Source organism: Podarcis liolepis (assembly GCF_965112155.1).
Source record: "Podarcis liolepis genome assembly, chromosome: 7".
Lineage (NCBI taxonomy): Eukaryota > Metazoa > Chordata > Lepidosauria > Squamata > Lacertidae > Podarcis > Podarcis liolepis.
In genome coordinates, this window is record NC_139561.1 from 16,138,326 (window position 1) to 16,151,652 (window position 13,327).

The 13,327-nt window shown below is 48.6% G+C and overlaps 1 protein-coding gene across 2 annotated transcripts in view; it reads right to left on the reverse strand.

The window, feature by feature from the left end:
* Positions 1-12,981, reverse strand: part of DISP3 (dispatched RND transporter family member 3) — an 81,059-nt gene extending 68,078 nt beyond the window's left edge. The window contains exon 1 of one of the 2 annotated variants that reach the window (XM_083512670.1): positions 12,718-12,981. In XM_083512670.1, the coding sequence (XP_083368796.1) occupies positions 12,718-12,762 (45 nt within the window). In that variant the 5' untranslated portion in view covers positions 12,763-12,981. The other variant, XM_083512671.1, reaches the window with a different exon arrangement.
* Between the last annotated feature and the right edge of the window lie 346 nt (positions 12,982-13,327).

Consider the following 13,327-nt stretch of genomic DNA (forward strand, 5'->3'; position numbering starts at 1 on the left):
TTTATTTATACTCCGCCCTCCCCAGCCAAGGCCAGGCTCAGGGCAGCTAACAAGCAATAATAAAAACAAGTTGAATGAATACAACTTAAAAACAAGATTAAAATACAGCATTAAAATATTGAAACATTAAAATATTAAAATGCAGCCTCATCGCAGGAGGAAAAAGGAAAAAGGAAAAAGAAAGAGGGGGAGGGAATCAAATTGGCTCCAAGCCAAAGGCCAGGCAGAACAACTCTGTCTTACAGGCCCTGCGGAAAGAAATCAGATCCCGCAGGGCCCTGGTCTCACGAGACAGAGCGTTCCACCAGACTGGAGCCAGTGTTGAAAAGGCCCTGGCTCTGGTTGAGGCTAATCTAACTTCCTTAGGGCCCGGGACCAGTAGGGTGTTGCTATTTAGGTAGGCACCACAACGTAAGAAGAGCCTCCTGGATCAGGCTATTGGCCCATCTTGTCTGGCATCCTGTTCTCCCACTGGGCCCCCAGAGGCTTGTGAGAAACCCCTAGACCAGGGGTCAGCAAGGCTTACCAGCCATGGGCCAGATCACTCCCATGGAGATCGTCCGTGGGCTGGGCTGGTGCAGCGCGACGCCGAAAATTGAGTCTGCGCATGTCTGCGGTGCTGGAAATCGCTTCTTCACATGCCCAGATGCCGAAAATCACTCCTGAGCAGGTGCGATTTTTGGCATCTGAGCATGCACAGAAGTGATTTCCTGTATCTTTGTGTGTACAGACACAATTTCCGGCACTGCTCGGCAAGTCCCCGTGCCGCGCTGTGCCAGTTTAGAGCAGCACGCAGTGGGACTTGTCGAGCCGGCAGATCAGTTCGGAGGTGGCTTGTAGGCTGGTAAAATGGTCTTCATGGGCCACATCCAGCCCATGGGCTGCACGTTGCCGACCCCTGCCCTAGACAGAACCCAAGCACAAGAGCACTCTCCCCTTCTGTGGTTTCCAGCAACTGGTATTCAGAAGCCTAGCACCTTGGACAGCAGCCACTGATAGCTTTCTCCTCTGTGAATTTGTCTAATCCTCTTTTAAAGGCATCCAACCTGGTTGCCATCACTGCCTCCCGTGAGAGTTAGTTCCATAGTTTAACCAGGTGAAAGGCAAAAGTAAAGGACCCCTGGATGGTTAATTCCAGTCAAAGGCGACTATGGAGTTGTGGTGTGCATCTCGCTTTCAAGCCAAGGGAGCCAGCATCTGTCCACAGACAGCTTTCCAGGGCATGTGGCCAGCATGACGAAACCACTTGTGGCACAATGGAACACTGTGATGGAAACCAGAGTGCACGGAAACGCCATTTACCTTCCCGCCACAGAGGTACCTATTTATCTACTTGCACCAATGTGCTTTCAAACTGCTAGGTTGGCAGGAGCTGGGACAGAGCAACGGGAGATCATTCTGTCGTGGGGATTCGAACCGCTGACCTTCTGATCGGCAAGCCCAAGAGGCTCAGTGATTTAGACCACAGCACCAACCCGCATCTGCGCTGCATGAAGGACTTCCTTTTAACTATCCTGAATCTTCCAACGTTCAGCTTTATCGGATGTCCCCGCAGACAGCTGAACTAGCCTGAAAGCCTCTCTGGTTTTGCAGCCTAGATCTGCTTGAACTCACATCCTCAGCAGCTCGGCTGGGTATTCCTCTCCCCACCTCCTCCCCCTCAATATCAGGTGTGTCAAATGCCAGCCTTGATGCTTCTGGAGCATCCAGATGGCCAGAGAACATTGCTCCTTCTCGCCCAGCCTCGGCACGCCTGCAGTCCTCTTCCAACAATGCTTCGGCAGAGAGATCAGCCCACCTTTTTGGCTGCAAGGAATGTTCTCCATTAACAAGGCCTGGCAAAGTTCAAGGCCTTCATTGTGCCAGCTCACAGAGCGTGCGGCCCCTGGGCAGATGGCAGGGGAAAGGTGTGGAGCCACTGTGTGCTTAGCAAAGCGGTTTTGCTTTTAAAATGCACAAACACACACCACAACCCACAGATGACCAGGTGTTCAAGGGGGAAGGCATAAGAACCTGAGACGAGCCTGCTGGATCCAGCCTATGGACTAGTCTAGCATCCTGTTCTTACAGTGGCCAACCAGATGCCTCTTCTGGGAAACCTGCAAGCAGGATTTGAGCTCTCTCTCCCCTCCTGAGGTTTCCAGCAACTGGTGTTCAGAGGTATTGTTGCCTTTGACTGTGACGGACGAGCACAGCCATTCTGGCTAGTAGCCATTGATAGCTTTGGTGCCCATCACTGCCTCCTGTGGAAGTGAATTACACAGGAACTCAGCAACTTGGAGAAAAAAGTGGGATAGAAGTGCAATAGATATAGGACACAATATAGATTTTAACCTCTGGGTGAACTACTTGAAAATGATTCACAGATGGTATTTAACTCCAAGTGGCTTTGTTAAGATGCATAAGACTGAATCAGATAAGTGCTGGAGATGCAAAGAGGTGGAGGGAATGTTCCTTCACATGTGGTGGACTTGTAAAAGGGTAAAAGAGTACAGTGGTAACAATAACAATAACAATAACAATAACAATAACAATAACAATTTATTATTTATACTCTGCCCATCTGGCTGGGCTTCCCCAGCCACTCTGGGCGGCTTCCAACTAAATATTAAAATACAGTAATGCATCAAACATTAAAAGCTTCCCTAAACAGGGCTGCCTTCAGATGGTACCTCTGGTTACGAATTTAATTCATTCCAGAGGTCCGTTCTTAAGCCGAAACCGTTCTTAACATGGGGCACACTTTCGCTAATGGGGCCTCCCGCTGCTGCCATGCCACCAGCGCACAATTTCCATTCTCATCCTGGGGCAAAGTTTGCAACTAGGGGCATCTACTTTCCAGCGGAGCTTGCTACCCGAAGCATTCGTAAGGAGGACGGTATATATATATATATATATATAGTGTGTGTGCGCACAGAAATCGTAGAGTATTTTGAATTGCAAAACAGAAAATTTAATAAAAACTGTGTGTGTGTGTGTGTGTGTGTGAGAGAGAGAGAGAGAGAGAGAGAGAGAGATAAATATTAGATGCTGTGTGTAATGCTAGTAAACCCACTGATGCTAGCAAACATGACAAGCCTAGGTTCATTAAGTTAAAGGGGTCTACTCTGAGTAGGACTTCAGCCTCCGCCATTGTGACCATGTCCCAGTGTGGGGTAGTCGGTTTTTAATATTTCATTGTAAGTCGCCCAGGGAATGTTTATGGATGGGCTGGCCGTATCAGTCTGAATAATAATGCGGTGAGCAGTGCCTTATATTCTGAGGGCAGGATGAAGACCTTTGCTCTTCACAAGGCTCTTACCGAGTAAAAGCCAGACAAGGGGTGCATCAGGTGAAAAAACCATACGATGAACTATTCATGGGCAGTGGATGCCAGGGCCGCTGTTCAACATTAATTGGCTTGCCAGACCCCAAACAAACGTCTATCAAAACCCATTATTCAGCGTCCAACGGAGCAGGGGTGGAAAAACAGTGCCCCCCTGGGTCTCCCCTTCTGGCCCATGGCCTCCCTGGCTCGCCCGCTCCTACTCATTATCCAGCACTGGAATAAGTCTTGGAAGAAGACCTCCCATCGAAAACAAAAGGAGCTCCTGCCCGCCTAACTGAAATATGTGAAGATTTGGGGGGGGGGGTATGGTCGAGGAGAGAAAGCTTAACACCTGCACTCAAAACCAGACCCATTTAGGCTTCCCCCCAACACACACACATTCAGACACACCTTCTACTGTTTCAATGGAAGGCTATTTCTAAGCCTTATCTACCCCCCAATGTCAAAAGTGTGGCATTTACTGAAACTGTGGAGTAAAAAGAAAAGAAAAAAGGAAGTGGTTGTATCCAATTAATGGTAGATCCAGTGCTTTTTCTGGGGGGACGCAGGGGTACACATACCCCTAAACATTTTGTGAATGTTTTGTCCCTTTACTGTATTTATTTTCCCCGATTTGAACTATAAAATGGTGATTTTCTTGAGTCAAAATGAGAGTACAGTGGTACCTCGGGTTACAGAGCCTTTAGGTTACAGACTCCGCTAACCCAGAAATAGTACCTTGGGTTAAGAAATTTGCTTCAGGATGAGAACAGAAATCACACGCCGGAGGCGTGGCGGCAGGGGGAGGCCCCATTAGCTAAAGTGGTACCTCAGGTTAAGAACAGTTTCAGATTAAAAACAGACCACCGGAACAAATTAAGTTCTTAACCCGAGGTACCACTAAACATTTTTATTTTTATTTTAGAAAAAAAAGCACTGGGTAGATCAGGCTTCCTCAACCTCAGCCCTCCAGATGCTTTGAGACTACAGTTCCCATCATCCCTGACCACGGGTCCTGCTAGATAGGGATCATGGGAGTTGCAGGCCAAAAACATCTGGAGGGCTGAGGTTGAGGAAGCCCGGGGTAGAGCCAATTAAACTATGGAACTCACTGCCACAAGAGGCAGCGGCGACCACTGTCAATGGCTTTAAAAGAGCATTAGACAAATTCATGGAGGAAAGGGCTATCAATGGAAACTAGCTGTGATGACCATTGCTCGGCCTCCACATTTGGAGACAGTGATGCTTCTGAATACCTATTGCTGGAAGCCACAGGAGGGAAGAGGGCATTTGTGCTGATGTCCCACTTGTGGGTTTCCCACAGGAATTTGCATGGCCCCTGTGAGAGCAGGATGGACCTAAGTTAAGGCTGCCAATTAACTTCAATGGTCTTGTTATAAGAAAAACTGCTCCCCTTCACTTATGGGGTATTCTGGAGCACGTATAGAGTCCTTAAGTGGGCTCCCTATCGGTAGGAAGAAACAGAGGCCAACCAGAGTATATTGAGAAGCAAAGCGGCTAGTAAGCCTGATTTTTATTCAAGGAACTGTTGCAACAGGGTCCTCACTCACCACACGCAGGAGGGAGGAGAACCCTGAACAATGGTGCGCAAGCCGTTATATAGACTTTTGAAATTGCCCAACCTGTAGCCCGACCACTCCCCCCCCCCAAAAAAAAATCATACATACATCACAGAAGGAGGCAGTCGCCAGCAGAATTCCTGCCTGCCAGGATACCGGACAATGGTCACTGACTGCAATACCTAGGCAGTCTGCAGGGGCAGAGAAAAGGGGTGTGGTAGGGGTGGGTGGCCCCAGGTGTCACCATGGAGGGAGTGCCAAAACGGTGGGCGGCACTCACTGTGGGGCCTGCAACATGCCCAAGCCACAAGTCTCTCCTGGGAGTGACGCAGTAGCTGGGGCACCTGCAGGCTCCGCGATGCCCCAAACAGTCCGCCAGCTGCCTCCCCCCCCCCAAGCTGTAGGGTGGCTGACTGGGAGGAGGCAGGCAGCCTCCTTGGAGGCCCCACAGAGCGTGCTGCCCCAGCTGGCCCTGCCCCTGGGCGCAGGGCACATGTGTCGCCCCAGGACCCCGGTCGGCTTTCTGCCACCGGCAGTCTGGCCATTCTTCTGTGATGGTTAATACTTTAGTTCACAGGCTCACCCTATTCATACACAAATACGCCCTTAAGACAGGATTTGCAAGCAAAAAGCCAATGGGAAGGCTTTCTCCATTTGCCTCCCTTACTGCAGAGGAATATTTGAAGTCATTGGGAGAGTCAAAATGGCTTCAGGATTGCTCTCCCATCCTATTTCAGACACGTGGTTCATATATTTAGGTATGTGTGCATCTATGAATATTTATTCTATATTTGAGGCCTTCAAATTCTTATAACAGTCTACTGTGAGCATTACAACCTGTAATATATGATACCAGGTGTGTGGGTGGGCTTGTGGGAAATGATTTCATAGGCTAAATCAGGGTCTCTCACTCCTAACTAGACCCATGGCCTTGTGTTCTCCACCACCGGTGTAGGAGTTTGAGAGAACCCGCGTTCAGATCTCGCTCTGAGCCACGAAGCTCACTGGATGGCCATTGGCTAATCTGTCTCTGTTTACCTCCTAGAGATGTTGTGAGGACAAAACAGAGAGGAGGAGAACGACTCAAGCTGCCTTCAGCTCCAAACTGGCATTCCACAGTTCTACAAAAGCCAGGAAAATAAATATGTAGATACCACTTCATTTCTCCCCAAAGAACAGCTCCGATTGTTCCCTAGTATTTTAGGCACATGGATAATTAATCTGAAAGGGACAATTCTCTCTCTGTTTTTTAAGATGCTGGCAGTGAAATCTATTTGATCTCATTTGCTGTCGATACATCCTACATTCGCTGAAACACTTCGGGGAAGCTTCCACAGTAAAAGCCACTTCTATTTTCGGTACTTAATTTAGCCTTGCTTATGCATTTCTAAAAAGGGGAATTTTTTTTCCTTTCTTGAAAAAGCAACCCCTACCCACAGATCCTTCCTAAGCAGCCAAATAAAAGAAATTACATGCTTCTTGTTTTGACAGAATGAATCTATCATTAATATTTTCTAGCAAAGAATTCCAAGCTACAAGTTTTTAAAATTACTGAACACACTGGCTGGCAGCAAGTCTTCTGGGTTTCAAGCAGGGAATGTTTCCTAGCCCTACCTGGAAATGCGGGCAGCCAGCCATCCAATCTATGTTTAAAAGCCCCCAATGGAGAGTCCCCCACCTTGATCCAGAGTCCTGCTGGATCAAGCCAAAGGCCCATCTAGTTCAGCTTCCTGGTCTCTCCGTGGTCAACCAGCTGCCCCAACGGGAAGCCCACAAGCAAGACCTTAGTGCAACAGTTGGAGCTCATCCAGACCTCAATTTGTGTCACATTTCTAGGCAGAGGTCTGCACTTCAAAGCTTTCTGTCTGAACGTTCAGTTGAAACATTTTTTGCTCCTGCCAAAATCCACTCTTTGCTGCTGAATCGGAGCAAACAGCAATCCCTGAATTGCCATTTGCTCCAATTTGGCAGTGAAGAGCAGGTTTTCACAGGGAAAGCACTGGGGCCAAAAAAAGTGCTCGGAAAGGGTGCTTTAAAGGGCAGACCTGTACCTAGAAAGCCGGGGGCAAAAGGCAAGTAAACCCCACCTGTGGTTTTCAGCAACCAGCATGCAGAAGTTCACTGCCTCCGATGGTAGAGGGGCAACCCAGCCCTTGTGGCTGGTAGACACCGATAGCCTTATCCTCTTTCATGATTTTTAAAGCCATCCACGTTTGTGCCCCTTGCTGCCTCTTATATTGCTATCTACCTGGATAATATCTCACAGAAGCTCCCTGTGGATTGGGCAGACTCGGCAAGGATGGTTTCATTTAACAGCTCGCAACTAACAACCTCATAGAACCTCCACCTTGAAGGCAGCCTACCCCCGGAGGCCAGATCCTGCACAGACAAAAGAGAGAAAGCTATCCTCATCGTGCTTTCCTTCAAAGCCTCCTGGAGTCATCCATTGGAAATTAGATGCTGGTCCTAGATCGGCAGCGGGGAAACGGAGCGTGTTTGATCTAGGAAGGGTCTTCTTTTATGTTCCTAAATTTGTACTCTGGACATGTCTTCAAAAGCAAAGGAGATTGTTCCAAGCCTTGCTTTGTTCTTCCCCCTCTGCAGCTCAGAGTTATCTGAAGTCAAGCTTCTTCCTAGCTTACCCTCCACCTCCTGGTCAAATGCCAATAGAGAGACACAAACTCTGCTTTCCAAAACTCCATGCATATTTTAAGGGTCATTCTGGATCTCTTAAAGACCACCTGATCCCTTATATCCTTGAATGATCAGTGAGGTCTTTGAATGAGGCCAGATTCACACCACACATTTTAAGTGTGATGATACCACTTCAAACACTCATGCCTTACCCCCAAATAATTCTGGGTGCTCTCATTTGTTCAGGGTGCTGAGAGCTGCTAGGAGGAACCCCTCCCACTCCCTGAGCTAGAATTCCCAGGACGGTTTAACAATTAATCCATCTTCCCAGGGATCTCTGGGAACTGTAGCTCTGGGAGAGGAATAGATGCCGCCTAACAACCCTCAGGACCCTTTACAAGCTACAGTTCCCAGGGTGGTTTGGAGGGGTGGGGAGAAGTCACGACTATTTAAAGTGGTATGATAGTGATTTAAATGTATGGTGCAGACAGGGCCTTATAAACAACATTCTGGATGGGACTGTTTGTTAAATTGGTCTGGGAATTGCAGCTCAGGGGAGGGAACAGGGAGTCTCCTAACAACTCTCAGCACCCCTAAAAAAAACAGTTCCCAGAACGCTTTTGGGGGAGACATGCCTGTTTAAAGTGTCATCATGGCACTTTAAATGTATGGTGTAATGTAGCTGGGGTCTCTGTTTCTGCCCCCCTGTGGGTCAACCGCATGACTTGCAACTACCAGAAGCCGTGCACTTGGTGCATTGGGCTCAAGCCTGTGGAACTCCCTCCCACTTGAGATTAGACAGGCACGCTCTTCTGCTTAGCTTTCAGCGCACAACAAAGGCTTTCTCATTCCAGCAGGCATTTTAAAGTAGCGTCTGGTTTTACCGCGACACTTTATTTCCTTTATTCTCTGCGGGCTTCATATTTACGGGCGCAGCTGAGACATGCTGATGGTTATACCATATTTAAATAAATAACAGCACAAACCTAGATGGAAGCCTAGCAACTGAAGTCACTATTGCCTAGAAAAGGCCGGGAGAAACAGAATGAGAGTGAGAAAAGGGAGATTGATTTTCTCCGTCTTTTATCATACCGGGAAGCTTGTCATCAAATCTGGCTTTCTGCCTCGGAAGCGGAGGAATACAAATGGATGGACTGAAAAACTAGAATTCTTACCGGGGGGGGGGGGGCAGAGAAGGGTTGACAGAGGCAGTGAGAGAAGACAGCACCGGAGTCCTGACGTGCGCTCCTTTCCACATAGCCAAGAAAAAACAAGTTACACATATTTCGCTTTAAGTAGGGCAACCTCTCAACCAGCAAAATCCGCCCCAGAGTCAGTGATACAGGGAATTTTCTAGGGAATTCCCTCCCCCAGAATTTCCTTCCCACCCCCAACCCCCGTGGAATTTTATTTCCACTTATGAACTATTTATAGTCCATAGTTTATAGTTATGAACTATAAATAAATACATAAATTTCTAAATAAATCCTCCAGGAATTTGTCTAATCCTCTCTTAAAGCCATCCAAGTTGGCAGCTATCCCTGCTTCTCGTGGGAGCAAGTACCACAGCTTAAATATCCGCTGAGTGAAGGAGGACTTTCTCTTATCCATCCCGCGTCTTCCAACATTAGCAGAGGTGATCACTTTTTAATCACAGGTATTTGCCGTATAATTTATGCAGGCTCGTAACAGGGAGGTGGGCAAGGTGAGTAATTAAGCACAGGCTTCGGGAGGAAAAACCAGACGGGAGAATTTTCCTAATGAAGAAAGGGGATATTGGGAAGAGTTGGGAGCTGATCCTATGCTCACAGCTTTTAGGAAGCTCTAAACTGGGAGTGCAGGAACATACATGGGTAGGTGTTGTGGGTGAAGGACCTGTGGTTAGATTTGCAATGCTGAGCTCATTAGGATAACTGAGAAGAACACACACACCACCTTTCCTTTCAAGAAGGAATACCAAGTGGGTCGTGGAACTGATAAAAGCCGGCAGCAAGATAACAAGGCTAAAAATCAAGTTGCAAAAATAGAACTGCCCGTAATTGAAAGAGATCTTATTAAACATAAACAGCTGCATTGCAACACCCGTAATTAAAACATGTAATAGGCGAGCCTATGAACACAGAATAACAAAGCAACAATCAGAGCAGGAGACTCAAACCAGATCAGAGAAAGGTTTGTCAAAGCAGGTGTATCCTTGCAGCACGCCGGCACTGATGGGGCTGCTCATATTTCAACGGGGAGGGCATTCCACAACACTGGCACTACCAGGGAAAAAAGCCCGCTTTCAAGTTACTGCAAGCTGATAATCACCAGGCACTGGCAAACGTAACTGGGTTGCATTTCTTGATCTTAATGCCTTTATGGGCCAGATGGTCAATTCTTGTTGCACACAAACACACACTCCTGCAAGCTAGCCGAGTTTGATTCCGATGGCAGGAAAGATAAAGGGAGACCCAACAGTAGCTTTCAAATGGGTGAATGGCTGCCACACAGAGCATGGGAAGCTTATACCGAAATCAAACCACTGTCCCACCTAGCTCAGTACTGTCCACACTGATTGGCAGCAGCACACCAGGGTTCCGACAGGGGCTTCCCCAGCCCTAGTGAAGGACGGAACCTGCAAGCTTTTGCGTGTGAAGCAGGTGATCTTCTGCTGAGATCCCCACCGGAAAGAAAATAAGATTCATGGTTCTGACGGGATGACTCAGACGGGGACAAATGAAGCTAGCTGCCTGATACAGAATCAGACCGCTGGTCCAAAGAGCTTGGTATTGTCTACACTGACTGGCAACAGCTCTCCAAGGGTTTCAGGCAGCTTTCTGTGTTCGTACAACTTGCACATCGCCTACCACTCCACTTTCTCTGTGGGAAACCTCAAACATAGCCAGACACCCAAGCAGGACGATGCTTAGAGGGAGCTGGGGTGGAAAGGGAAACCACAACTAATCCCACTGTCCCCAAGGGATGCTGCCTTATCTCAAGTCAAGACTATTAGCCCGCCTAGTAAGAGCTGTTTGACAGTGGAAAGGACTCCCTCAGGAGGCGGGGGACTCTCCTTCCTTGGAAGTTTTTAAGCAGAGGTTGGACGGCCACCTGTCATGGATGCTTTAGCTGAGATCCCTGCATTTCAGGGGGGTTGGACTAGATGGCCCTCGGGGTCCCTTCCAACTCTACAGTCCTATGATTCTAGTTCCATGCTGTCAATACTGACCAGCAGAAGCTCTCCAGCCTTTTTTGTAATCTCCCCCAGCCCTGCACAGAACCTGAACCTGGGGCTTCCCCCCCTACATGCAAAACGCGTTTTCCTAACACTGAGCTCAGACCCTTTCCCTTCAAAATAACACAAGGTTCTAGTCCTCATCGACTGGATTTAAATCAGAAACAAAGGAGACTGCCTTATATAGTCTTGGCATATCAGTGGTATACATAATAATAATAATAATAATAATAATAGTAATAATAAATGAGTCAGACCCAATGGTCCATTGAGCTCTGCACTGACCAGTTTCAAACAGTTTTCCCCAGAACTACCTGGAGATGCCAGGGATCAAACCTGGGGACATCCTGCACAAAGAGTGGTTCCTCTCCCACTGAGCCATGGCTGGATCAAGCTAACTTGCCACCTATCTCTTTATATCCTCCCCGCTATCCACAGCTACCAACCAGACGCTTCCGGGAAGACTATAAGCAGAAGGTGAAGGCAACAGCTATCTCCTAGCCAGGCTCCGCATCATCAAACATATGCCACTGAAACGTCCACACTTCATAAAACATATTTGCTCGGTTCAGAGTCTTTAAATAAAGCAAGCAGGTGAGAGCTTTTACCCGGCGTCGGCACATAGGAAATACAACAGATCAGACCACTGGTCCATTTAGCTCAGGACTGTCTGCCCTGACTGGCCATGGATCTCCAGGTTTTCAGAGAGGGGACAATCTCAGCGCTACCTGGAGATTTCAGGGATTGAACCTGCAACCTTCTGTATGCAAAGCAGATGCTCTACCACTGAGCTATGGTCTTCTTCCGCAGGAGAGCCCTATTGGGAACTGGGGAAGTGACTCCCCCCCCCCCATTTAGTGAGCTTCTAATTGAGGAGTGCCGTTCTTCATGTTACTGAAAGATTTGAATTAGTGGTCGTTTGCCTCCCTTGGGACACCCTCTCCCCACCAGTGCTGTTTCACGCATCTTCATTTTTCCTCCACCTCTCGCTTTACTCCAAAAAGTTGTTTTTTAAATATCAAGTTTGATTCCTACCTCTTGGTTGGACACAGGATCACTTTTGTTTAGCTGAAGCCGGCAGAAGATGGCAAGGGGAAAACTTCTCTTCTCAGCAGAAGCTGGGGTAGTGGGGGGTGCCGCAAACAACCTCCCACAAAGCACACACGCCACAACACTGTTTTGAGCCAGGATCAGGCCACCAGCCTCCTCCCTCCCTCTAGAGCAGGGTCAAGGTGCCAGAAAAATTTAATCTCCAGGCAAATATCAAGGGGATCCCAGAAGGCACACCCCACTAATAAACAAACAAAACCCTTAGCAAGCAAAACACCCCTTTATGGGGACACTTAGAATCACAGAAAGCAGGATAACCTTAATGCCTCACAAGCATTAGGCTATAATTCTCCACTCCCAGCATAGCTACAGTGTAGAAAACACATTGACACCCCCCAAAAAAACAACAACCCGTAGACAATGACAAAAAACCCTTGGCCACAGATTTGAGGCAAGACCTCTGATTTTAGATTATGCTTTTGAATTTTTGTAAGTCGCTTGAAGGTTCCTTATACAGCATTGGGAGTATGATTTCAAAATAATAATAACCTCCAATGCAGACTCAGGATAAACCACCCGCCCTCCAGCTGCGAAGACTTAGGAACGCCAGTTAGCACTTGAGAACCAATGGATAGCACTAATGGGCACACACAGACACCCCTTCTCTCTCCCCAGCTAAAATACAGGAAGCTTGCTCACTCTCTCTAGGAACAGGTATATAGCCTAGCCTGCCGCCCCCGCCCCCCAAAAATACATAGGGCATAAATTCAGCCAGGGAAATCTGCCTCTCAATCCCGACCAGCAAACCGATCTCCACTACAATCGCTGGCTCAGAAGCGGGCAACAAATAAAAAAGCACCCACCTCCCACAAAGTAATTATAATAAATCTGAAGGCACTCCGTTGCAGAGCACGACCAGAGACCGCTACCTCTTTAGTGCTGGTGTGAGGGCGCTCAATGGACCACTCCCTCATGCAAAGGAGAGGTGGGGAGACACCACGGGACAAAGGCGCCTTCCCCCAGCACGGCCAGGGCGCGCGTAGGCAAGTCAGGCAGCCACCCACCCGCGCTCCTCTCTCCAGGCTCCACGCCGGGAAGTAGCGCCCAGCTCACAAGCTTCCACCGGCTCCTGCCGCAGCTTTTTATACTCCGCCTCGGCTGCTCGGCTTCCGAGAACCCTGGCCTCTACCAACGCGTCGCCTGCAGGAGGGGAGGCAGAAGGGGCGCCGAACCCCTTCCCGGATTGTGCGCCTCCTGCGCCCGGCTCGCCTCCAGCTTCTCCAAATTGGAGAGCTTCGCGCGTAAGTGGGATGGAGGTGGGGGTGTATTTCATTTACGCACGACCCTCGCCTCCCCCTGCAAGGACGGGCGCGATGGTATGGCCTTTTGAGCGGGAGGGAGGAGGAGGAGCCCTCGGCGTGGAGGGGAAAAGGGGGATTTTAACCAGGGGGGAGACGAAGGGGGGAAAGCGGCGGGGGGAACCGGTCTTTGTATAGTAGAGGTAAAATGCTTTTCGACAGTGGCTGTGGGCATACAGAT